Below are 25,506 nucleotides of genomic sequence, written 5' to 3'. Positions count from 1 at the left end.
GTAATAATATGTACAGAGCATGAGAGGAGGCTCTGAGCTAAGGGACGGTGGAATCTTGGATGCCCCTGTTGAGATGGGGAGGCAAAAAAATAGCTCAGTAGCTGGATAGGGGTCACCTTGACCCCCACCTAACAAACACTGTTGGGAAAGGCAAATGACTGGAGAGAAAAAGATCTCACTGAGTTCTCTTGCACTATAGAACCCCACAGGCCTGGAACTTCAGAGGAGGAGGCAGGGCACTCGATAAGATGTGTGGCTCACCTTCCTCCTAGCACTTTGGCATTCCTGTTCAATCTCAGGTGAGGTATGTAGGGCAAGGATGAGGATTCTATTTTATAGAGGAGGAAATAAGCTGGGCTCCAGTGGCTCAATGCCTATAATCTTAGCTACTCCGAAGGCTGAGATCTGAAGATCTCAGTTCAAAGCCAGTCCAGACAGGAACGTTCATAAGACTCTATCTCCAATTAACTACCAAACAAAAGCTGGAAGTGGCGGTGTGGCTCAAGTGGTAGACCACTAGCCTTGAGCACAAAAGATCAAGGATAATGCCCAGGAATTCAAACTCCAGAATCGGTACCAAAAAAGAAAAAGAGGAAATAGGTTGGTGCCTATAACTAGCCTGTGCTGATGGTAGAGCTAAGAAGAGATCCAAGAAGATGCCCTATGAGAGGAGTTGGGGGAGTTCAGGCCCTTAAAGGCTTCTGGAGATGATGCTAGGTTAGCAGAGGAGGTGGGGGTAAGGCTCCTTATTGGTCGCACTGATCATATCATTAGCTGCCAATCATGGCCATAGCCAATCAGCTCTGTACCCAGTTGAGCGTGTAGGAGAGGAGGCATCAGGCTCAAATCTGAATGGCATTATTATGGGGTGGGACTTTGGGTCCTCAGGGACCCAGAGCTCTACTGGGTGCTCAGAGGACAGCCACAGCAGCTCCACCCCCTCAGCCCATTCTCACCCCCTGCCACCAGAGTGACTGGAGGAAGTTTGTTGTGGGAAAGATGAAAGTAATATTTCCTAATGTTGAAAAAGCCTTCAGTCAGTCCCCACCTCATTATCCAGTCTTTGACCCCTGTCACCGCTGGGCAAACTGAGGATTTGAGAGAAATTTTCTTCTCTGACCCCTGCTCTTGCACAATGTCCTAGGAAGATTAAGGAGACATGAAGTCCCCAGCCCCGAGCCTTCCATTCAGACCCTAATAGTCCCATCATTCGTCCTCCACATTCGTGGCTTCAAGCCGGAACCCTGTGGATTTGTCCTAAGCTGTCCATCCAGGAAAGCAAAAATCCATGAGGGCTAGAGTTAAGGGGATTAGGCCCAGGTTGTCTGGAAAGGAGTGTCTAAGGAACTGCGAGATCCCAGCAGAGCTAATTTCTCAGACTGAGTGACCATAGCAAGAGGAAGAAGGCCAGATGCAGTTTTGAGATGGGAAGTTTCTTGTTTTCTTGAAATTCCTTCATTACAACTACAAAATAAACATCCACAGGTAGGTTCATAGACATCTCTCCATCTGTCCTACTAAAGGCTCTTCCATTTGTTCATCTAGCCATCATCTATCTAGCTTTCCATCTACTCATTGGCCAGCTATCCATTTAGCCATCCATTCATATATGCACCCATCTATCTTTCTTTCCTTCCATCCACCCATCCACCTTTCCTTCCTTGCATTCATCCATCCATCCATCCATCCATCCATCGAGTCCAGGGATGCTGAGGAGGGCCTGTGGTCCTGTGGATTTTATGGGACATGTGTGACCTACCTACTACCTGGCCTGGGGAGGCAGCCCCGCCCCAGCCCTGGGGCAGGGGGCCGGTCTAGGCATGAGGGAGTATTTATACCTCCTTGGAGGCTCCTACAGAATTGCTGGCTGAATGACTCCCCGGAGCTGTGATGGTGGCCATGGCCCAGAGCCCAATGTGAGTGCTTAGATTCAAGCTCTTTTGAGGACAGGACTGGGTGGCAGGGTTGGAGAGAAGATGGAGAGCTGGGAAGCTACCCAGGTGTGGCTGGGGATGGTGGAATGGAAAAAGTGTTGGTCACAGGAGGAGTGAGGAGGACAGGAAAACTGTCAGAGTCAGGCACCTGCAGCAAAGCTGGGACCCTCCCTGGAGGAGAGAGGAAGCTTAATATCCTTAACTATCATCTGGGAAGAGGGGTCACCTTGGTGACTGACAGGAAAGACAGAGCAACTGAACTGAGATCATAAGAATGAAGGCTAGATATCTTGGACAAACTCAGCTAGGACAAAGAAGGCAGTCCTTGAAGTGCTTTTTCAGGAGAGAGCTCTTGAAGGATGCTCTGTGCCTAACCTACATCCAGAGGCAAAAGGGGTGACAGGTGGCTTTGGGAAAGACATGACTTGGGGTACGGAAGTGACTCAGGCATGAATGAAGAAAGCATCTTATGGGGGAATGTGGCTGTTTTCCATCCTTTGCTCTCCTGGCCAACTCTATCCCCTGCCCTTCCGCCCATACCAGCTCCTCAGAGAGCTTTAGTCAGATGGCAAGGCCTGGCAGCTGACCCATTTCCTGAAACCCCAAGCAGGGTCCAGAGCCGGAGGAGTCAGGATGCTGCTGTTCCATCCCTGGCCTTGATGGGAGGGAAAAAGCTGGAAAGCCCTCCTTCTTGGCACTTGCAGGCTCCCTATATCCTGGGGTGCCCAAGCCGTAGGCACAGCCCCTGGGCCCTTCCTTGTACCCCCCCTCTCCACAGGAGGTAATTATGGAGCTGCTCCAGGGGACCCCTCCCAGCAGCCTGGCAGGTGGAGCCCCGGGTGGGGCTGCAGGCAGCACTGGGCCCAGCCCCACCTCTCGTAAAACATGCTGCCACAGCCAGCAACAGAAACCATTAAGGTGGAACTGAGCCGGCTCCACCTCACTCATAAAAGGCGGGCAGGAGGCCGGCAGGTGGGCGGGGGCATGGTGAACGGAGAGCCCCCAGGGGGGAAGGTGCCCACCCCTGTGCCTCCCTGGCCTCTGTGACTCAGCTGCCAACAGGCCAACAGGGGCTACAGGACCAGACCCTCCGGAGGAAGGGTGGGGTGTGTGCTGAAGTGGTTAAAGGGACTGACACCTGATCTGATTCCTGGGGAGTACAATTCAATAGCTGGTGACTTGAGCAAGTCGGCTAAACCTCTCTGAGCAGCAGTCTCCTGATCTATAGAAAGGGGTGGCAGTCCTCAGGGAGGACTCCTGAAGAGGAAACAGAGGCACAGGTCCAGTTGATGGCTCCCTGGGCCTCACACACCTCCACAGGACCAGCCATAGCATTGTTTCTTTCTCTCTTTCTTTCTCTCTTTCTTTCTTTCTTTCTTTCTTTCTTTCTTTCTTTCTTTCTTTCTTTCTTTCTTTCTTTCTCTTTTCCTGGGTTTGAACTCTGGGCCTGGGTTCTGTCCCTGAACTTGTTTTTGCTTAAGGCTGGGAGGTCCTCTACCACTTGAGCCACAGTTCTCCTTCAGGCTTTTTGGTAGTTAATTGTAGATAAGAGTCTCACAGACTTTCCTACCTGGGCTGGCTTCAAACTGCAATCCTCAGAGCTCAGTCTCCTGCGTAGCTAGGATCACAGGCAGGAGCCACCACCACCCAGCTCACAGCATCTTTCCTCTCTCCCTCTCCCTCCCCCTCCCCCTCTCCCTCTCCCTCCCCCTCCCCCTCTCCCTCTCCCCCTCTCTCTCTCTCTCTCTCTCTCTCTCTCTCTCTCTCTCTCTCTCTCTCTCTCTCTCTCTCTCTCTCTCCTTCCTTTCTTTATTCTTTTCTTTTTTTCTTGGTGTGTGGGGGCCTCAACTTTTTCACTCAAGGCTTAATGCTCTATCACTTGAGCCACATTTCTGCTTCCCACTTTTTATAACTGGAGATACGAGTTTATGGACTTTTCTACCTGGGCTGGCTTCAAACCCAGATCCCAAGACCTCAGACTCCTGTGTAGTTAGAGTGACAGGTGTGAGCCACCAGCACCCAGCTTGCCTACAGAATCTTAATATGCCAATAGTCCCTGAACCTCGTTTTGCTGAGAGGGGAACTGAAGTCAGAAGTGACCTGTCCAAGGTCACACAATCAATAAATGGAGTAACCCCTGACTCCCCCTCTCTCCAGCGGCCTGAATCCTAAGGAGCAGAGAAGAGGTCTCTGAAAGACGAAAGTGGCAGGCGATTTGTGTGAAGAGCACAGGGTGGGGATGTAGTAATGTTTGTTGTCCATCTGGTGTCAGCTTTCCGGGAAGCTTCCTCATCCCCATTCCTCCTGCTCAGGTTGGAGTCATTCCTCTCTTCCCTCCCCAGTTTGTCCTTCCTTCTTCCCAGGAGCATGGAGCACACTTAAAGCGTGGCTAGGAAGGTGGCTCAGTGGTAGAGTGCTTACCTAGCATGCATGAAGCGCTGGGTTGGATTCTTCAGTACCACAAACACTGAAAAAAGCCCAAAGTGGGGCTATGGCTCAAGTGGTAGAGTGCTGGCCTTGAGCAAAAAAAGCTCAGGGACAGTGCCCAGGCCCTGAGTTCCAGCCCCAGGACTGGCACCCCCGCCCTCAGAAAAAAAAAGGTGTCGAGAAAAGGGCAAAGAGGTTGCTTAGACACCAAACAGAATCTCTTCGGGGTTTTGCCAACTTTGATTTTTCCTTAGTGAGTGTATCTGGGTTTTCTGTCAGGACTCTTGAAGCGTGAGAGGAGATGTGAGATTACATTTTAGCTGTCTGTCCCTGGACATGCCATTTCCTCTCTCTGGCCCTCAGTTTTCACCCCTGAAAAAATGGGGTTCAGGACTTTAGCTGTCTTCGTGTGATGTGCTGGTAAATGTCTGCCAATCAGCAGGCAAAAGAAAGGAACTCTGATTTGTGTTCTCTGCAAATTCCTATGGGCAGATTCTCTCACCAGAGCTAATTCATCCCATCCTCAGTGGGCATGGACTTGGAAAGGGGTGGGTGTCATTGGTTTCTAAAAACCTTTGCCAGTGAGGTCATCGTACCCTGTTGGGGGGAATGGAAGTAAGAGGAAGACATGGGATAATAATACAAAAGCACAGAGTGAACTGCGGAGTATTCATAGCTCCATCACGATCAAGAGCCTGGGATCATAGGGCCTCAGGGCCCCGTCCACCACTGACAGCCCAGGCTCTAGCCCAGGAATGGGGCCAATGGTGGGTCATCACCTACATGGAGCATGAGAGTGTTCGGGGAGAGCTTCCGGGGATCTGAGAGTGGAAGGCAGCACTGATTCCCTGAAATTTGTGCTCACATCTCATTATGCTCCCTGAAATGGAAATAGGCAGGGTCAAGGTTAGACATAGTGAAAGATTGCTTCAGGATTCAGATGCCAGCCCAGGACACCACAGTCATGCCTATACCCGTGCTTGTACCCTTTTCCACTCTAGTCTCTACACAATTCTCTAGACACTGGCTCTATTATAGGGGAAGCCGAGAGGACCTCTGAGGCCAGAGTCAAGAGGATTAGGTCAGCCTCTCCCGGTGGAGGATGACAACGTCAGGCAGCAGGTGATGAGAGGTAGAAAGGGCATGGAAGAGGAATTTCCTTGGCGTTCCCTTCCCCAACCCCCATGCCTTAAATTAACTTTGCCCCACTGCTAATTATTAATAATAGCTATCATTTATTGAGCACATACTATGCGTTAAGCTATTTACAAGCAATATTTCATCTAATCCTCCTGAGAGGTATGTATTATTAGCCCTATTTTACAGAGGAGGAAACTGAGGCCCAGGGAAGGAAGTTAAGCAACTTGTTCAACCAATTTCCCACCATGATCAGGATTCAGACCCACATCTGACTCCAAGTCATTCAGCTGCAAAAGCTCTGCTGGCTACAACAGAGAGGGGCTGGAACCAGGAACACCCTCTCCCTCTCCCCACAGTGAACTCTTCCCCGTGCTGGATAGGGCCCCACATACATATACCAATGTGTGTTGGGGGGGTCTTTTGCGTAGTCCTGAGGCAGGGTGAAGGAATGTAGTTATGTAGTTACTTGAGGGGGTCCCTTTCTTCTGGGCTGTCTTGGCCTTAGATAAATTAGTTACCCTCTTCTCAGCAACTTGAAGCCAAGAGCTTCAGCTCTTACAGAACCTGCACAGAGGAATCGGTACTGAAGGGACATTTGCTTCCTCAATGCTAATTTGAGGATTAGGCCTCTGAGCTTTGCATAGCCAGCCTCTAATCTCAACTCTAGTGCCTTGGAGGAGAAGGGCAATAGTCTAGCCAAGTCAAAGTATGAAAGTCATTGCTTTCTTTTTCTTTTTCTTTTTCTTTTTTCTTTTCCAGTCTTAAAGGTCAAAATGGGGGGCTAGGCACTGTCCCTGAGCTTTTTTCTCTTCTTTTGCTCAAGGCTATCACTCTACCACTCGAGTCACAGTGCCACTTCTGGCTTTTTCTGTGTTTATGGTAGTGAGGAATCAAACCCAGGGCTTCATGTATGCTAGACAAGCATTCTACCACTAAGCCACACTCCCAGCCTGGCGCTCCACCCCACCCCCCCAATGCTGGTACAGGGGCTTGAACTCTAGGTCTTACACTCTCCCTTAGCTTGTCTGCTCAAATCTGTAACTATAACATTTAAGTCACATCTTTACTTCTGGCATTTTGCTAGTTAATTGGAAATATGAGTCTCTCAGAGTTGTCTGCCCAGGCTGGCTTTGAACCTGATCCTTAGATCTCAGCCTCCTAAGTAGCTAGGATTACAGGCGTGAGCTCCTGGCCCCTGGCTTCTTCAGGCCCCTTAATATGTAAGAACTCAGCAAGGCCTTATGGATAAGGTAGGCCTAGGAAAGAAGGGCTGGATCAAGGATGAGGTGCAGCAGGTGCTGTTGGGGTGCTTTCCTCAGGTGGGTGGAGAACTCAGAGCGCGCGTTCTGGTTACATCTGTATCTGTAACAAGGTTAGGATGAGCTCTGGGCCTCCAGAGCCCAGGCAGAGTGACAAGCAGATGGGCAGCTGCCAGCTGGGATGAGCTCATGGGCCCAAATCCCAAAGGTTATCAGGCTAGAAATAGAAAAGACCATTAGGGAAACCAGAGAGCCCGAAGTTAAATAGCCTTGGGTCCAGCCATTTGAGTGAGTGGGCCACGTATGTGACATGTGTCCATGGCCACGTTCTAGCACCTTCTGTGTACCTCATCTTCCTAAATCCTCCCAAGGACCCTTGGAAATGGACCATGGGCTCCATGTATCACATGAAGAATGTGAAATACAGTCAGTCTGTTCGGAGTCCACCGCTAGAAAGTGACATGGTTGGATCCCAAAGTGAGATTAGCCCAAATCTAAGTCCCTGATCTTAACTACCAGCCACCCCTCACCACGTAACAGAGCTGGAGATGGGGAGGGGAAGGGAAGTCCCCCCTCTCCCCCACCCCTGCCTGCCACTCCACCCCACTTGCACCACCTTGTACTTGGAGAAGCTGGGAAGCACCAAGCTCCCCCTCCTCCCTCCCAGTCCCCCCCACCTCACAGGCAAGCCTGAAACCATCCAGGAGGAGCTGTCCAGGGAGTAAGGGCCAGGCTGAGGTGGTCATGCGAAGCCAGAATGGGCCACCCCTTACTTCAGGCCCCAGGCCTGCCTCCTTGCGGTGTCCAGTTACGGCCAGCTCTGCGCTTCCCTGGTCACGCCACATTTAGCATCACAGAGTGAGCAGGCGCCGGACCTGAAGAAGGGGCGTGGGGACTCTTGAAGGAGTTAGAGAGCCTCCACGAGGCTCCCAAAGGCACTCCAGCTACCGGGTTCCTTCCTCTCAGGCTGATTCCCCCCCCCCCCCGCAGGCTTTCAGCAGATTGTCTCCCCATCCTTGTTCCCATTACCCTCTCCAGAGATGGTTAATCCAGCAAAGATGTGTCAACTCCTGGGTGGTCATTTCAGGACCAATGAGGTCCTCCTTGGCTCCTCCCAAGAAGAGCATGATGGGAACAAGCAGGCTGCTCCATTCTGGCTTTAGAGACTCTTGGGTAGAATGATTAAAGATAAAGAGCCCAGGTTTTTCTTGCTGCCTGACCCACCCAGCTCTGATCCCTAATCCCCTCAATGAAAGGCATCTTAAGTGTAGATTCCAGAGCCAGCCAAAGATGAGTTCAAGTCCTCCTCCTCCTCCTCCTCCTCCTCCTCCTCCTCCTCCGTCCAAGATTTGGACTCATTATCTGATGCTTTTGCTCATTGGCTGGCCCATCTGAGCCATGCCCCCAACCCCACTGAGTTCAAGTTCTGACTTAGAATTAGCTGTCTGACTTGGGAAGTCACATAACCCCTACAAACCTGCTTCTTCATCAAAAAGTTGGAGTTAATAGTTTACCATTCTCACAAGCTAATTTGAAGAGAATTGTCCAAAACTTTTCGCAATGACCAGCCCAAAGCAGACCCTCAGCTAACAGTGGCTGCTATCAGAGATTGCTGGGGCCAGGAGGAAAGAATTCCAGAGGCAGCGCCCTTTGAACACAGCCAAGGAAGACAGAGATCGCGGAATGATAGAAGAATCACACTGTAAATGACATTAATCATGGGAGGTGACACATATTGAGCACTTATCCTGAGTTCAGCACTGTGTCCATGCTTTCCATGCCTGATTTCATTTCATGCTCATGACAGCCCTGTGTGCTAGGTCCTATCCTTGCCCTGTTTTGCAGGTGCTGCTAAAGTGCAGAGAGCTTTGCTGACACAGCTAGGAAGACAAGTCCGAGTCTGGCATGGAGCCCCAAATCCTCCTTAACCACTCCTTTGTGCTGGGGTCAGGGTTCTTCTATTCCAGAAGATCTAAACACTAGGATTTAGTCCAAGTCCCCAGCTTTTCAGGGGGGAACGGAAAAGTTCAGAAATAAATAGTAGCCTGGGCTAGGATATAGCTCCAAAGTAGAGGATATGCTTAGTATGTATGAGCATAGTTTCAAGCCAGCCCAGGCAGCTCCAGAAGTGGAGCTGAGGCTTAAATGGTAGAGTGCCATTGAGTGAAAAAGCTGGGCAACAGTGCCCAAGCCCTGAGTTCAAGACCCACCAACCCTCCCCCAAATCACAGGGGCAGTATTCCATACAAAGCCACAGGTAGAAAAATTTGGAGGCTGTAGTGACAATGACACTTGACAGATGTTGCAGGTCAAGCTAAGAAGCCACCAAGAAAGAGCCTAAAGTTCAACTATGGGTCCAACCTCTGCATCTTCAGAGTTGCTCCCACCTCAAGTCTTGGCCTGAATCATTCTCTTGCTCTCCCTCCCTTCTGGGCCTGACAGGCCTTTGATCAAGATCAGCAACCCTGGCCCTTTTTTGTAGACACTGAAGGCAACGCACAAAGAGCCAGGGACAAGTCTGGAGAGGAACCAAGGGGTCTTTGGCTCAGTGCTCTAGAGCTGTAGAGCAGAGAACAGCCAAGCCAAGGGTACTTCCTGGCTCACTGGGTGCACTCTCTCTGTCTCTGTGTCTCTGTGTATCTGTCTGTCTGTCTGTCTGTCTGTCTCTCTCTCTCTCTCTCCCCCCCCCTTCTGCCCCCATCTGATGATTGGCTACAGGAAGGGTCCTGGCCCAGGGATAGGGTGGAAGTGAAGGTTGTAGACCTGATGTTAGTCACCCCAGATGTTGGTCCTCACTCTCATCACAGCCGGCTTTCTTCGAGGCCAGGACTGGGTGATGGTGTCATTACTTCCGCCACAGTCTGACGTCACACTGCCAGGACACACCCGATTGGAGGGCGACCCCCAAGGGGACCTCATGCAGGCTCCAGGCCTCCCAGGCTCCCCTGCCCCACAGAGCGTAAGTACCCGACACCGAGACCTGGGCTAAGGATAAAACCTGAGCAGCAACTTCCCAGGATCCATCTTGTCCCTTCCATCAGCAAACAAGTACTTGATGACACTGAGATCCAGAAGGGCTCAGATATGGTTTCAATTCCTTGGGTCTGGGGCTTTTCCAAGGCAGGGCTATAGACCCCCCAGTAGGCTTGGAGTAGTTTTTTTTTTTTTTTTTTTTTTTTTTTGCCAGTCCTGGGCTTGAGCTCAGGGCCTGAGCACTGTCCTTGGACTTCCTCAAGGCTAGAGCTCTACCACTTGAGCCTCAGCACCACTTCTGGCTTTTTTCTATATATATGGTACCAAGGAATTGAACCCGGGTCTTCATGCATGCTAGGCAAGCACTTTAACCACTAGGCCAAACTCCCGGCCCAGGAGTAGTAATTTTTTTGATCAAGTCGGGGCTCCCAAGGGCGGGCTGTGTCTTCTTCATCCTGTGGAGCCTTCCCAGAGTTGAGCCCAGACCATTTCCCCAGCACAGAGCAGATCCTCTGCAGGTCCCAGGCCTGGACTGACCCTCACACCTAAGTGCTCTGCCCTCTGTCTACCCAGAAGCATGCAGGTTTCAACTGCTCCTCATTTGTGCCAGATGGTCCTCCAGAGAGAGCCCCTTCGCTGCCTCCACACAGCCCGAGCATTGCATCACCAGGCCCTGAGCAAGTCCAAGGACACTGCCCAGCTGGACCGGGCTCAGGCCCCTTCCGGCTCTCACCCTCTGACAAGTTTCCTGGCTTCGGCTTTGAGGAGGGTCCAGGAAACAGCCCTGGACGCTTCCTCAAGGGCAGCCACGTGCCTTTCCACCCCTACAAGCAGCATTTCCATGAGGACATCTTCCCCGATGCCCAGACAGCTCTGGCTCTGGAGGGACACTCCTTTAAGGCAACTGGGGCACTGGAGCCCTTTGAAGACATCCCTGTGGACATGGCTGAGGCAGAGACCTTCCTGCCTGGCTTCCCGGCAGAGGCCTGGTGCAATGGTCTCTCTTACCCCGGCCAGGAGCATAGCCAGGTCCTGGTGAGTATCAGTGCCCACAGGACTTCTGCCTCTCCCCTGTCAGGTTTCTCAGGGAATTAGAAGGAGCTCAAAATTGCCACCTTGCCTTTTAGATCTTGCCTCTCATGATCGGGTCATCCATGGATGACATACAGAGGGGTCCCCCTGGTGAGCTAGGGAAGGGATGCTGAGACATCTGGCATGGAGGTCAGGCTAAGGAAGCTAACGGCTTTCTAGAGGCCCAGAGTCAGGATCTCAGAGTGTGACTTGTGTTTTTCTAAGTGTCAAGAATCCCCAGCCAGGCCAACATGCCCAAATGCAAATGTGAGAAGATAAACACATTCCAGAGGCTAAGAGAAAGGGCTCCGCCAGGAGCGCAACTCTGCTCTCCAGCACCACTGTCTAGAGTGTCTAGTCATGCTAAGGACTTCTTCCTAGTCTTTATTTTATTGATGATTGATTGATTGATTGATTTGCTGATGCTAGAGCTTGAACTCAAGGCCTAGGTGCTGCCCCTGAGGATTTTTGTTGTTGTTGTTGTTCAAGTCTAGCGCTCTACCACGTAAGCCATAGCAGCTCCACTTCTGCCTTTTTGACAATTTACTGGAGACAAGAATCTCACACACTTTCCTGCCTCAGCTAGCTTTGAGCCACAGTCCTTACACCTCAGCCTCCTGAGTAGCTACGATTACAGATGCATGCCACTGGCAACTGGCTATTTTATTTATTTAATCTTTGTTTTATTTTACTCAAACAGGAGTTAATGATATAGCCCAAGGCTGGCCTTGAACTGAGAGACTGGTGCCTTAACATCCCTAGTGCAGACATTACAGGCTTGTTTGGGCCCTATTCTCTTTGCCTGAGCCTGTACATAGAAAGATGTTTAAAACATTTTTGGAAAGTTATCATGTCTTTCCAGCTTTCCCTGCAAGCAGAGTAACTATAGGCAAGTCAGTTAGCCTCCCTGAGACTCACTGGAAAATCAGGCTAAGGACATTGACCTCATAAGAGTTGTTGCGTTGGGACATCAAAGGGAGCTTGCTTCCCACTCCCCGCTGTCTAAAGGTCTTAGAGCCAGCTGATTGAGTGAGCACCCCAGCTAGGCTGTGCCTCCTCTAAATTCCCACCAGTCCTCCTCTTCCCACCAGGCCCCCATTCTAGCTACAATCAACCAGAAAGGAAGAAAGGAAATGGAGAGGGATACTTGACAGGTGTCGCCAAGACAGGGATTTTATCCAGCAAGCCCCACTGAAGCACCAGCACACCAGCAGCTGCCCCCAAATGTCCGCTAGCATCAGCTCCTGGTTGTTCTGCCAGGTGCCCTATATGATCTTCACGATAGCCCTCTAGAGAGCTCCATTATCTTTACCTTCAGAAGGACCTGAGGCTTCTAGAGATTAAGGCAGCCCACAGGCTGAGATTTGAATCCACACTTATATCCCCAGAGAGAGAAGAGTTCAACCTGGAGCTCCACAGCTCCCAGGCTGAGCTGCCAGGAGACCTGGTACGCACGGCTCCCTTGTTTGGGTGCAGCTCCACTATCTACCAGATGAAGGGGTTGGACACCAAAGCTTATGGCCCTTCCAGGCCTAAGATTCTGTAATTGTGGCAACCTCTGCATCAGCAACCCCAGGGCACACACAGAAGGAGGTCATAGCCAACTTGTCCCTTTGAGCCCAAGTGGTCCCTTTGGCCCAAGACCCCTGAGAATCCTAAGGACAACAGTGTGGTGTGTCCACCATCCAGAACCTTCTGTGCTACTCAGCTCCTGGTCATTCTTTTCCCCCATTTAATCCGCACTTCAACCCTCTAGAAAGTTCTATTATCTTTACCTGGCAAAGGAGGACCAGAGGCTTATAGAGAGTAAGGCAGCTAGGCCCCAAGGACTCCTCTGGCCCTCTCTCAGCATGACCATTTATCAGTCTCTCCTCCTCTCTGTCCTCTCTCAGGACAGCCTAACCCCTGTCTCTTACTTGAGCAAGAACAAGGGGTAGGTACCAGCCCTGGTTCATACTATTGACTTGCTGAGCTCCCTTGGGAAAATCCCTGCCCTCCTCTGTTTCTCTTTGCTTCTCCAGGAATCAGCTTCGAAGAGGCAGGATAGGGTAAAGGCTTGCTTTGGTGTAAGGTTCAGGATAAGGGAATAGGAAAAAGAGAATAAAAAAATAAAAAGAAATAAAAACCATTGGCTTTCTTTTCTAGCAGGGATCAGAGGTCAAGGTCAAGCCCCCAGCTCTGGAGAATGGTCCTGGGATGTACTGCTACCAGCCTCCCTTGCAGCACATGTACTGCCCCTCCCAGCCTCCCTTCCACCAAGTGAGTCTGGGGCAAGTGGGCACATTCGCCATACCTCCTCTGAGTCTCAGGATTATCCTCTCATGGGAATGTATATTCTGTGTGGTGCACAGGTGCGTGTGTGTGTGTGTGTGTGTGTGTGTGTGTGTGTGTGTGCATACCTGAATGAGGTGTGAGCAGCATGATACTGAATCTCACACTGGGCCACTCTGGATGTGGGGTAGTGGTTAGTGAGGAAAGAGTGGTTAGTGAGTGGCAGGGGGGGGGGGCTGAGACTGGGCCATGATATGAACCAAAGAGGGAGAGGGGAGGGGAGCCATCTCAGACAGAAAGGGGTGTGCAGTATGATACACACAGGCTGCATGGGACAGGAAAGAATGGACTCCCTTCCAGGTCACAGCCTGCTGTGTGACCTTTAGCTTCAAATTTCCTTTTGGCTTAGAATGGGTAGACCCTGAGTATGAGGTGAGGGCCTCCCTTCCTGGAGGGCTGTAAGTCATCATTATCTTTGGGCCTTTCCCCCATGGCACTACCCAACTACCCCATTGCCTTGCCCAAATGTCCAGGCTGGCAAATAATCATTGCTTCACGTTGACCCGGGATGGAGGGATTTTTGTTTGTTCTGTTTTGGTTTTTGTTTTGTTTTAAGAGAAAGAACAGAGCCCCAGAGCAGCAAGGCAGTTCCCTAGTCATCGGGCAAGACACAGCAAGTGGCTGCCGAGCACCGGCTCCATCCACCTGCAGCCTGGCACTGAGACAGGCCCTGCCTGTGGAGCAGGTTCTACTCCTGCCTTTTTGGCATTGGCCAAGTGCAGGGGGTGGGGGGGAGAGATGAGGTTGTCAGACAGCCTGCTCTGTAAGGAAAGAGATGGGAGGAAGCAAGGGACCACGTGGCACCGGGAGACGTCTTCTCTTCAGGAAAGGGCCTGACTTTGATGGTCAAAGCTGCCCTGTGACTTCTGGTGTGACCCAGGGTGGAAGATGCCCCTGAGGCAGCCTGTCACATTGAAGACTGAGCCACTGCAGGATCAAGGAGCCACTAGAACCTTAAATGGTCTCACCAAGTCTGGCCCTACTTTGATGCCCTCTGTAGTCTGCATCCTTCTGGAACAAGATGGCCGCACCCAGAGCTTTATGGAGCCTAGAGACAGGGTGACTCAGGCACTAAGTGTCTCTCGGTGACCTGGAAAGAGCACTTCAGCCCGGAGCAGCTGGGGGAGTCAGAGTCTCCTATTCCCCTACCCCCATAAAACACCATCTCTGGCACCGCAGCCCCGCCCTTTGCTGTAAAACCACCTCCTCCCCCCACCTGCCCACCACCATGAGCGGCTCTTTCAAAGAGCCACTGAAACTCATAAAAGGTGGAAGTGCCCAGCAAACACCCAGGCTGGACATTCCACTTCCGGCCCAGTGCTCCAAGAGAGGCACAGGGAAGCCTGGCCTGCCTGCTGGGAAGGCTGCAGGAGCTGAGGGCTGGTCATCCCATCACCGTGACAACCAGAGAATCAAAAGGGCTTACAGGAAGCAGCTGGAGGAAGGGAGCTTTGAAGCCATTGAGACTCTGCATCATGAGGAAGTTCACATGCTGGTTACCCCTCAGATAGCTCTGCCCTAGGAGGGGAGAGAGGACAATCAGTGATTACTTTGGATACACAGGAATGGGGGGTGGGGGAAGGAATCCCTCCTGGGGAGGGCAGGGTGTCATGGTAATCCTTCTGCCCCTTTGACCTCTACAGTACTCGCCAGGCGGTGGCAGCTACCCCGTACCCTACCTGGGTTCTGCTCACTACCCATACCAGAGGATTTCACCCCAGGCCAGCACCGATGGCCACCAGCCACTCTTCCCCAAACCCATCTACTCCTACAGGTACCTCTGCCAGCATCCCTGGCTTAAAAGGAGAGGGAAGGAGGAGGGAAACTGAGGCATAGAATCCTCAGGATGTAAGGGTAATAGCAAGAGGTGGTAATCATGCCCAATGGGTCTCTGAAAAATACTGAGAAGCTTCCCAAATAGGGGCAAGGCAGGGACCAGCTGGCCCCTAGCCTTTCATCTAAGTCTGGAGAGTCACGTCTCTGGTTTGACCTGTAAAGTGCTGCTTCCTTCGGTAGGACTCATGAGATCAAACCTTCTGGTACCCAGGGCCTGAGCCTGGAGTGTAGGGGTAGGGAGGGGAGAGCATTCTCCATCTTTCCCTCTCCCTAGATACAGAAAGAAACCACGTTCAAAAGCTCTGTTGGGGCTGGGACTTTCACCTAGTGGTAGAGTGCTTGCCTAGTATGCACAAAGACCGGGGCTTAATTCCTCGGTACCACATATATAGAAAAGCCAGAAGTGGTGCTGTGGCTCAAGTGGTAGAGTTCTAGCCTTAAGGAAAGCCCAAGGACAGTGCTCAGGCCCTGAGTACAAGCCCCCAGGACTGGGAAAAAGAAAGAAAAAAAAAGCTCAGCTGGAAATAAATGAGAGAGGAGGAGGGTTGTAGAGGTGACTCAGTTACAGGTGAGCTGCCAGGTCTTGAGGGTTCTCCCCCAAGGCTGCGATGTGAAGCACCAGCAGGGCCCAGTTCATCTGTCCTGCCAGGCATCCTATCCACTAGGATATATCACCTAATGGCCCCAGGGATAGGGACGGGGAGAAGAAGCCAGGTCCTCAGCGAGAGGGAGCTCAGGGGATGGAAGAGGAGGGAAAACATCAGCCAGAAGCACCAAGAGAGGGCTGGCTGTGTGGGAAGGAAACAAACAGCCTTTGCAGTCCAGCAGAACTGAGTTCTAGACCAGGGTTCCGGTTTTACCAGCCCTGAAACTCGGGCTAGCTAATTAATCTCAGAGATCCTCTATTTATTTGTCTGGGGAAGAAAGGAGGAGGAGAAAGAGGAAGGGAAAGGAAGGGAAGGTCCAGTACTATTGGCTGCCATTTGTAATCTCCACTATTCAAGAGACTGAGATTAGAGGATCACAGTTTGAAGCCAGCCTGAACAGATAAATCTGAGAGGTTCTTATCTCCAATTAACCAACAAAAAGCCGAAAGTGGAGGTATGGCTCAAGTGATTGAGCCGTAAGCAAAAAAGCTAAGCAAGAATGCTAGGCTCTGAGTTCAAACCCCAGTATCAGTACCAAAAAAGAAAAGAAAGAAAGAAAAAAGTAGGATACAGAAATTCAGGCTATTAGAAGGTTTTAAGTAAGAAGATGTAGGAAGCCAGGGATATTTTTGATTTAAGAGATCTTAGTTCCTTCCTTGTTAGCCAACATTCATGCAACTGGCTAAGGACTGACAGGTAATGACAGTTTTCATGTCATGAGTGTAATAGGTTATAAGGTATCTTCCTTCATCTGGTAATTCTCAGTTAGCTATTATTTGCTTTTCATTCAAAGCTGAGGAAACTGAGATTCAGAATAGCTAAGGTAGGCTGGGAATGTGGGTTTAGTGGTAGAGTGCTTGCCTGGCAGACATGAAGCCCTGGGTTCTATTCTTCAGTACCACATAAACAGAAAAAGCCAGAAATGGTACTATGGCTCAAGTGGTAAAGTGGCAGTCTTGAGAAAAAGAAAAGAAAAAAAAAAAAGCAGAATGGCTAAGGTACTCACCCAGGGTCACACAGCCGGTACCTAGCTAAGTCAGAGGGTAGCCATCATTTCTCAGATTCCACAGATCCTGATAAATCTGTGCTTCAGTGTCCAGTGTTCAGGGTTTGACTGGGAGACCCCTAGGGTCTGGTCAGAGGTTCAGGCTCTCAGGGACTCTCTGTCTCCTCAGCATCCTCATCTTCATGGCCCTTAAGAACAGTAAAACTGGAAGCCTTCCCGTGAGTGAGATCTACAACTTCATGACGGAACACTTCCCTTACTTCAAGGTAAGACCAAGATGCATCTGCTCACCACCCCAAGTCTTGGGCAAGCCAGGCCTGTCCAGAACCCAAGGGTTCAGCCTGGAGGTTGGAAGAGGGAAACTAGAATGGGAATCAGAAGGAGGTTTTCCCCCTAAAAGAGGGCTCTACACACCTCCAGCTTGCATGAGGCCTGTGATGCCATCCTCAGTTCTTTTGTTCTATTTTTATTTTTGTTATTTTTTGCCAGTCGTAGGGCTTGAACTCAGGACCTAGACTGTTCCTGAGCCTCTTTGTGCTCAAGGCTAGTGCTCTACTACTTGAGCCACTGGTGCCATGACTGGCTTTTTCTGAGTAGCTTATTGGGCATGAGGCTTATGGACTTTCCTACCGAGGCTGGTTTCTAACTGCGATCCTCAGATCTCAGCCTCCTGAGTAGCCAAGATTAGAGGCATGAGCCGCCAGCACCCAGATCCACCCTGTGTTCTTAAAAAGGAAAACGGAAGGTGTGGATTGGGAAATGTGTGTGAAGAGAGCCGACACTGCTGACTCCAGATTATACAGCGGGTTAGAGTCACATCTTCTGCTAGGGGGAGGTGAACTGGATTTCAAGAAGCAGATACCTTATCCCAAGTATGAGAGAAAGTCGGAGAAGAAATGAGAGGCTGTCTCTAGCCTTTCTCCCAGGATGCTGTGAACCTGGAGGAATTCCAGTAAGAGCTGGTCAGCCAAGGTGACAAGAGGTGAGGGGATTGAAGAGCCCATCACCTTGCACCGTGAGATTAAGATCTGCCTCTGTGGGCGGCAGGCTGAGCTGCAGTTCTGCCAGAAAGTGGAGTGTGGGTTTCATAGTCTTTGGCTGTCCCATGAAACTGGCTGGCTCACTTGATTCCTCCCCTCACCACATCTTGGGAGCAGAATCTAGCTCTTAACCTCCACAGGAGGGATTTTGGGGGAGCTCAACGCAACTCCCTCTCAGAACCCCTAGAGCAATAGAAGGAGTGAAAGGGCCTTTGGGGAAACGGAGACACTAAATTCTCAGGGGCAAAGGGTAATGGCAGCAGGTAAGAGGTCCAACCCAATAGGTTTCCAGGGGAAGCTGAAGAGAAGATTCCTGCATGGGGGATGGGCTAGACTAGATCACCTCTGACCTTCCGTCTAACTCTGAGAGATCTTTCTGGTTTGACTTGGATGGGCCACCTGAGGTCCAGCCTCCTGAGACAGGACAGGTAGCCTTTTTCCCAGATGGGCAAATGTGTCAGGACAGTTTAGTCAGTCCAGGTCACATAGCAGATGGTATCAATCCCAGATTGAGTTATTTGGCTTCACACACTGTCCTCTCTCCCGTGATGCATGCCCACCCCTGCCCCCGGCCCTCCGGCAGAGACCCTTTCTGGGTGGATGTGAGCTTGTGTCTGAGGCATGCCTTCCCCAAGAACTACATCCTGGTGGACAGGTTTTCATCTGCATCCCAGGCAGAGGGCAGGAGCGGAGGCCCAGGCAATCCAGAACTCTCACCTCCATCTGCTAGTGGTGGAGTCCTGCCCCCACCCCACCTCACAGCCTCAACTACCCAAATGTCCTGCCCGGGGATAATTAGCAACTGATGATCGGACAAGACCATACTTGTTGAGTTTGCTGTCAGATGGGGAGTGGGCAAGAGGGTCGGTGTGATGTGGCCAGGAATAGAAAAACATGTTGAGCCACTAGAGGAGAGGGAGGAAAGTAGCTACTCAGATTCCAGAAGCTTCAAAGCCTTGTACCTAGGATTGCACCTGTGCCCCAACAGGTCAGGGAGCTGAGCTCTTTCTAACACCTAAAGCCCTGAGGGTCCTCCCGGCCTCCAAGGGCTGGGCTAGAGAAAGGGAAATGAGCGCCCTGCCCCACTCCTCTGGGCCAACGTCCGTCTGTCCCTGCCAACTCCCAGCCTGGCCCCCAGCCCCTCCCTGCATCTCATCTTCCTGGCTTAATTATTTTTCCTGGGAGCCGTGTAATCCCTGTTTTATGAGGCTGAAGAGTGAAGAGGTCTAACAGCTTTTTTTGGTTCTGGTTGTTGTTCTTAGTTGCATCACTGGTTCACTTCTGAGTTTACATTTGACTTCAGAGAGAGAGCGAGCATCTGAGTAGATGGGATAGGCCCCAGATGGTGAAGCAGGCCTTAGAATGGGTGACCTGGGCAGGGCCCTTGATTAAGGGAGAGAGCTGGAGGCTGGGGCCATCACTACCTTAATCTTTGATAGATCACCAGGGCTTCTCTCTTGTGGATTTCCATTTTCCCCTCTTTAAAATGGTTGAGTTGGCTCACATCTGGAATAGTGGCTACTCAGGAGGCTGAGATCTAAGGATCTAGGTTCAAAACCAGCCCAGGTAGGAAAGTTTGTGATAATCTTATCTCCAATTAACCATTTAAAAAAACAACCCAGAAGTGGAGATGTGGCTCAGGTGGTAAAGGCCCATTCTTGAGCAAGGGACATTGTCCAGACCCAACTTCAAGGCCCAATGCTGGCACGCAAATGGCAAATGGTCTGTCAAGATCAGTTGGCACATAGATCCCTCTAACTCAACCATTTTCCCCTGACTCCTCTAAGGAACTATTCAAAGATTCCCTACTCTCTCCATCTCTCACTGCCCATTTGTAGGCATTTTCTTTTCTGGGTAAGGAGAGATTGGACTCTGAGTGGACCACACTCAGGCCCAGGACAGGCAATGTGGGCGTCCTGTAGCCCCATGAGTCAGGAATGTGGGACTTGAGAAGTGTCCAGCCACTGGACATAATTGTTAGTGCTGACCATACTTCTTCCAAACAGGAAGTGGCTGGGGTGGGGGCTGCCCTGGTATCCCAAAGTCACAGATTTATGGGGCCATAAAAAATCCCAGTGCCTATTAATTCCATCCATGGAGTGACACAGCCTTGACTATTGTGGGAATCAATGGCTGGTCTGATGGCTCAAAAAAATCTTCCTAGGCAATGATCCTTGGGGGATTCTATCAAACAGCGCCCATCTCCAGGACAGCTGTCCCCAAGATAGACTCCAACAGCCATAGCCAGCAACTCATAGTGACGCTGGCATCAGGGCCTGGTTCTACTGGGCGTGATTCAGCTTGACTATTCCCTGGGGCAAGTGAGCTGGGGAGGAGGGAGTGGCTGCCCCTCATTAACCAACAAAGATAGGCGAAAAGGGAGAAGGGCCAGAGGATGAGAGCAAAGGAGCCCCAATGACCAGAGAAGTTCTAGCCACAGTCCACCCCACACTGGGCTCCAGGCAGTCCCAGAACCTGAACCAGAGTGAGAAGGGTACAGGAGGCCATGGACACCCCCACCACCCGCCTCTCATCCAACTGACTCAGCCTAATGGTTTTTACAACACTCCCTGGGCACAATTACTGCACTGGTGGCATGACCGGGCCTCCTAATGGGTGTTTATTCTGTTGGCACAGCACCCCCCCTTGCCTGAGGGCTGGCCTCCCCACCAGGGCACACCCCCCCTGGGCACATTCATGTGAACACACACCCACACACTCAATCATGGATACACACACACAAGCACACACACCGCACGCATACAAACCCAGAGAGACACTCATACAGCTATCCTTGGAAACATGGATTTCCTCACAGAACACATCATTCAGGCCAGGAAGGCACATTTAGGGATGCATCTCTTCCCCCCCACACACACACATGCAACAACCCCAGATAATACAGTCGAATACATGTGCAACATGCGCGCACACACCCAACCTCTCACCAGCTCACTGATTCTTTTCTCACAAGTTAGCCCCAGAGGGGCTAAGCCTGGACCAGGAGAGGAATGGTCCCCAGCTTTCCCTCCAAAGCTGACCCAGGAGCCTGTGGTGAGCTTCTCTCCTCAACGAGGGGGTACACAGGCCAGAAGGCCCAGTGGGGGTAGTATGACTTCAGTGCAGACATAGCCCAGAAGCCTCTGGTGCTCACCAGCCTTCCCCACCCCCCACCTGTTTCTCTCTGTCTCTTTCTCTGTCTCTGTGTGTGTGTCTTTCTCTGTGTTGTTCTATCTCTGTTTCTCTATGGGGAGGGTTATAGGGCTTGAACTAGGTAAGGCCTGGGCATTATCCCTCAACTTTCTCACCTAAAGTTAGCACTCTATCATTTGAACCACAGCTCCATTTCTAGCTTGCATTTATTTATCTATTTATTTATTTTTATTTTTTGCCAGTCTTGAGCTTGAGCTCAGGGCCTGAGCACTGTCCTTAGATTTTTCTCAAGGCTAGAGCCCTACCACACTTCAGGCTTTTTCTATGTATGTGGTACCAAGAAATCAAACCCAGGTCTTTGTGCATGCTAGGCAGGCACTCTACTACCAGGCCAAACTTCCAGCCCCTGCTTTTCCTTTTTCTTTGCTTTCTTTCTTTCTTTCTTTCTTTCTTTCTTTCTTTCTTTTTTTCTTTCTTTCTTTCTTTCTTTTTTTCTTTTTTCTTTTTTTGTTCTTGTTGATGCTGTTGTGGGGCTTGAATTCTGGGCCTGGGCACTGTCCCTGCGCTCTTCAGCTCAAGGCTACTGTCCTACCCCTTGAGCACAGCGCTACTTCTGGTTTTCTAGTGGTTAATTAGAGATAAGAGTCTCACAGCTTCAGTGCCAAGACTGGCTTTGAACCTCAATCCTCAGATCTCAGCCTCCTGAGTAGCTAGGATTATAGGCGTGAGCCATCTCATCTGGCTTCCTGCTTTTATTTTTTGATGGTTAATTGGAGATAAGAATCTCATGCATTTTCCTGCCTATGCTGGCTTCCAACAGCCTCCTGAGTAGATATGATGATAGGCATACTGAACTTATACTACATGCTGCCCAAAGTAGATAGCAGGTCTGTACACTGAGTTGGCAAATTCCGTGTTTTAGAGAGCTGAGATCTAGAGCTAGCTCTTGCTGTCTGAACCCAGCCTGAAGTATTGGTTTTGCTTCACTCCTGCAGACAGCGCCTGATGGCTGGAAGAATTCTGTTCGCCACAATCTATCCCTCAACAAGTGCTTCGAGAAGGTAGAGAACAAGTCAGGCAGTTCCTCACGCAAGGGCTGCCTGTGGGCCCTCAACCCTGCCAAGATCGACAAGATGCAGGAAGAGCTGCAGAAATGGAAGAGGAAGGACCCCATTGCTGTACGAAAAAGCATGGCCAAGCCAGGTAAAGCTTAGCCCGGCCATGGGAGGGAAAACGAGACACAAGAGGGTTCTAAAGCTATGGGGGAGGCTGGGAACAATGGAGGTCTCGTAGTGATCCTTCTCTCTTGGGCCTTTTCAGAAGAGCTGGACAGCCTCATTGGAGACAAGAGGGAAAAGCTGGGCTCCCCACTGCTGGGCTGTCCCCCACCTGGGCTGCCAGGTCCGGGGCCCATCCGGCCTCTGGCACCACCAGCTGGGCTCTCCCAACCACTGCATTCAATCCACTCAGCTCAAGGCCCTATTTCTGGCAAGAACCCTCTCCAGGACTTCCTAGGGGGGCATGCACCCTCCTGCTATGGGCAGACATACCCACACCTCTCACCAGGCCTGGCTCCCGCTGGACCTACACCGCCATTGTTCTCGCAGCCGGATGGGCACCTCGAGCTGCGAGTCCAGCCAGGCACCCCCCAGGACTCACCTCTGCCTGCCCACACCCCTCCTAGCCATAGCACCAAGCTGCTGGCTGAACCTTCGCCAGCCAGGACCGTACATGACACTCTACTGCCAGATGGAGATCTTGGTACTGACCTGGATGCCATCAACCCCTCTCTCACCGACTTTGACTTCCAGGGTGAGCAGGAGGATGGGAAAGGGGATGTGGATGAGACCAGAGGTGGTTCATAGCTGTGTGGTCTGTCCTTTCCTGGTCTCCAGATTGCTGCCTGCTGGTTACTGGGTTTCTAGTCACTTGAAGCTGAAGAGCCAGACTTGGGTGTGGCACTAGCCATGCTGCCCAGAGCATGACGTGAGGAGGGTCCCAGCCTCTTGGTGCCCTTACTGCATTTTTCCTAGCCCATTTCAAACCACTTTCAGGGCATTCCCACACAGAAGGAAATGGCTTACCTTCAGAGAGCCCCAGTCTGATGGAGAGACAGCCCAGGCTTTAGGAAACTATTCTTAGAAATACCTTCATGTGGGGCTGGGAGCATAGCCTAGTGATTAGAGTGCTCGCCTAGCATGCACGAAGCCCTGAGTTCGATTCCTCGGTACCACATACACAGAAAAAGCCAGTAAGTGTCTCACGGGTAGAGCGTCAACCTTGGGAAAAGCCCAAGTACAGTACACAGACCCTGAGTTCAAGTCCCAGAACCGGCCAAAAAAAAGAACAAAAAAAAGAAATACCTTCAATAAAAATCCTCATCCCATCTAGTCACCGGTGGCTCACAGCTATAATCCAAGCTACTCGAAAGGCTGAGGTCTGAGGATCACAGTTCAAAACCAGCCCAGACAATAAAGTATATAACCAACTGAAGCCCCTGCTCACAATGGTAGAGTGCTAGCCTTGAGCAAAAAAGCTCAAGGACAGCAGGTAGGCCCTGAGTTCAAGCCCCACAACTGACAAAAAAATGAAATAAAATAAAATACATAAATAAATAAACAAATCTTCATCCCACTCTAAATCAGGGCTCAGATAGCCAAAGGCAGGAGGACACTATAAACAGGTAAACACATGCTGGGTCTCTGGTTCAGTGCCCAGCACTTAAAAAAAAAAGCTACTAAGTATTTACACGTGTCCCCATAGGATCCTGTAAAATAGCAAGGAAACATTAAACTCGTTTCACAGATGCACACAGAAGTGACATGACCTTCTCAGGGCTAGGTAACTAAATAGTTGTTGGATAGTTTATTATTATTATTATATGAGAAGGAGGAATACAGATTTCATTGTTCCATCTCCACATAGATTCACACTGTATTCCAGTCAAGAACACTCCCTAGAGAGAGGAAGGTTGATTGGCAGCCAAAGCCAATCCTGGCTCTTCAGTCAGCTCTTCATCCTCTAGCCCCTGCAGTGCTGATGTCCAGTCAGAAGCCTCAGGGGACCTTTGCAGGTCACACCACAGAGAGTGGGGGGAGACATCAGTGGCATCACTATTTGCTCCCAAGTCTGATGTGCTCGCCACAGCATGTAAGAGCTCTGTGGAACACATATCGATCCCCTCTGCTGCTCCCCAGTAATATTTGTTCTCTTCTCCTTCCCCAACTAGGAAATCTGTGGGAACAGCTGAAAGATGACAGCCTGGCCCTTGATCCCCTGGTACTGGTGACCTCATCCCCAACTTCCTCCTCTCTGCCGCCATCCCTGCCACCCTCCCATTGCTTTCCCCCAGGGCCCTGTCTGCCAGAGACAAGCAATGGGGCAAGTGAATTGGCACCATCAGGCAATGGAGGCTCTGGGGCTCTGGGAGACCTGCACCTCAGCACCCTCTACTCAGCCTATGTGGAGCTGGAGCCTACGCCGCCCCCCACGGCTCCTGCGGGCCCTGCTGTGTACCTCAGCCCCAGCTCCAAGCCCATGGCCCTGGCATGAGCTGGGCCCAGCGGCAGCTCATCATTGCCTGATCTGGATTTCCCAGCTTATTGCCTATATCGGCTTCACTTGTAAAGGTCAAGGAAGGAAAATGCTACCTGTCCCCTATGCCACTCAACCAACCTGGGTATGAGCTGGCAGCTGCAGGGGTAGAGGACAGCAGCCAGGATGCTGCCCTACACATGTCTGCCATCTAGTGGTCCAGCTCCTCACTCAGGGCTTCTGGAAGGAAGACAAAAACGCACTCTCCTACTTCTGTCCCATTAGCATTCCAGCACACACCGACATGTGTGTGTCCCTCAGACACACATCCACTCGTGCACCTCACACACAGAGGAATCCGTGCGACATCACAGAGTGCCTGTCTTCGTGTTTGGGATAGCTGAGAGTTAAAAGCTTTGGTTGTCAAAGCAAGCTCAAAGCCCTCCAAACCAGGTCAAAGTTCCCATCAACCAGCATCTGACGGCGTGCTCTGCAGGTCTGGCCTCCTCCTGTCATACACTTTCCCAGAAGCCCTTGTATTTATTCTCCCATTTCATCCCCGTGTTCCAGGCAGGGCTCCTCCCATGTGAACTATGGGTACCCCGAGGTGAGAGGGGGCGCTGTTTAGCAGCACCTGCTTGCCAGGCTCCACCTACCTTCACATAGACTCTGGCCACTAACAGGTGACACACAGGAAGGACAACATCCAACCGGGACCAAACTGAGCCCAATTCCTACACAAAGTGTTTAGGAAAGAAAAAAATATGTGTGCCCTAGGAAACTCAAATGCCTTCTCTTGTCCTAGTCTCAGGAGGCAGAAAGGGCCCTCTCCAAGTCACCACAGTCTTACTCTGTCTAGAAAGGAAGTTCCTGCTGTTCATGTCGGAGAACTTACTGCCAATTATCTCAGGCAGCCTGGGTATCTGGGGAAGGGAAGTCTCGAACAGGCTGGTGGGGGAACAACCATGTCCCCCACCCCCCCCACCCCCACACTCTCGTTGCTTGGCAGACCCAGAATACCAAGAAGCACAAGAGATGTCCCTAGAGCTAAGTCTGTGACCCCAGGGGCCTACTGTGTCCCAGCAGGTGGAATGAACAACCTTCTCAGGTCCTGGGGTGACAGGCACCTCCAAAGGTTGACTCTAGGCTTATGAG

The 25,506-nt window shown here is 51.1% G+C and overlaps 1 protein-coding gene across 3 annotated transcripts; it reads left to right on the top strand.

Annotated features, from left to right (window-relative positions):
• The first annotated feature begins 1,871 nt into the window (after positions 1-1,871).
• Positions 1,872-24,369, top strand: Foxn1 (forkhead box N1). Of its 3 annotated transcripts, XM_090351664.1 has the most exons (9): positions 1,872-1,916; positions 9,588-9,719; positions 10,307-10,768; positions 12,950-13,063; positions 14,779-14,909; positions 16,794-16,890; positions 21,813-22,020; positions 22,138-22,629; positions 24,047-24,369. In XM_090351664.1, the coding sequence occupies exons 1-9, from the start codon at positions 1,872-1,874 to the stop codon at positions 24,367-24,369; spliced, it is 2,004 nt and encodes a 667-aa protein (XP_090207790.1). The 3 variants fall into 3 exon arrangements, with proteins under 3 accessions (XP_090207790.1, XP_090207792.1, XP_090207791.1); XM_090351666.1 differs by lacking the exon at positions 1,872-1,916 and having other exon boundaries at positions 9,597-9,719; positions 10,310-10,768; XM_090351665.1 differs by lacking the exon at positions 1,872-1,916 and having other exon boundaries at positions 9,597-9,719; positions 12,953-13,063.
• The last annotated feature ends 1,137 nt before the right edge of the window (positions 24,370-25,506 follow it).

This window comes from Megascapheus bottae, chromosome 17 (genome assembly GCF_031878675.1).
Source record: "Megascapheus bottae isolate mThoBot1 chromosome 17, mThoBot2.hap1, whole genome shotgun sequence".
Lineage (NCBI taxonomy): Eukaryota > Metazoa > Chordata > Mammalia > Rodentia > Geomyidae > Megascapheus > Megascapheus bottae.
This window is presented reverse-complemented; position numbering and strand designations above follow the sequence as displayed.

Excerpts from the sequence above, each read along its gene's own strand:
- Foxn1 (XM_090351664.1), top strand. The coding sequence starts at position 1,872 with ATGACTCCCCGGAGCTGTGATGGTGGCCATGGCCCAGAGCCCAAT. Across the intron at positions 1,917-9,587 it reads GCCATGGCCCAGAGCCCAAT|GACTGGGTGATGGTGTCATT; the intron begins GTGAGTGCTTAG and ends CTTCGAGGCCAG. Across the intron at positions 13,064-14,778 it reads CCCAGCCTCCCTTCCACCAA|TACTCGCCAGGCGGTGGCAG; the intron begins GTGAGTCTGGGG and ends TGACCTCTACAG.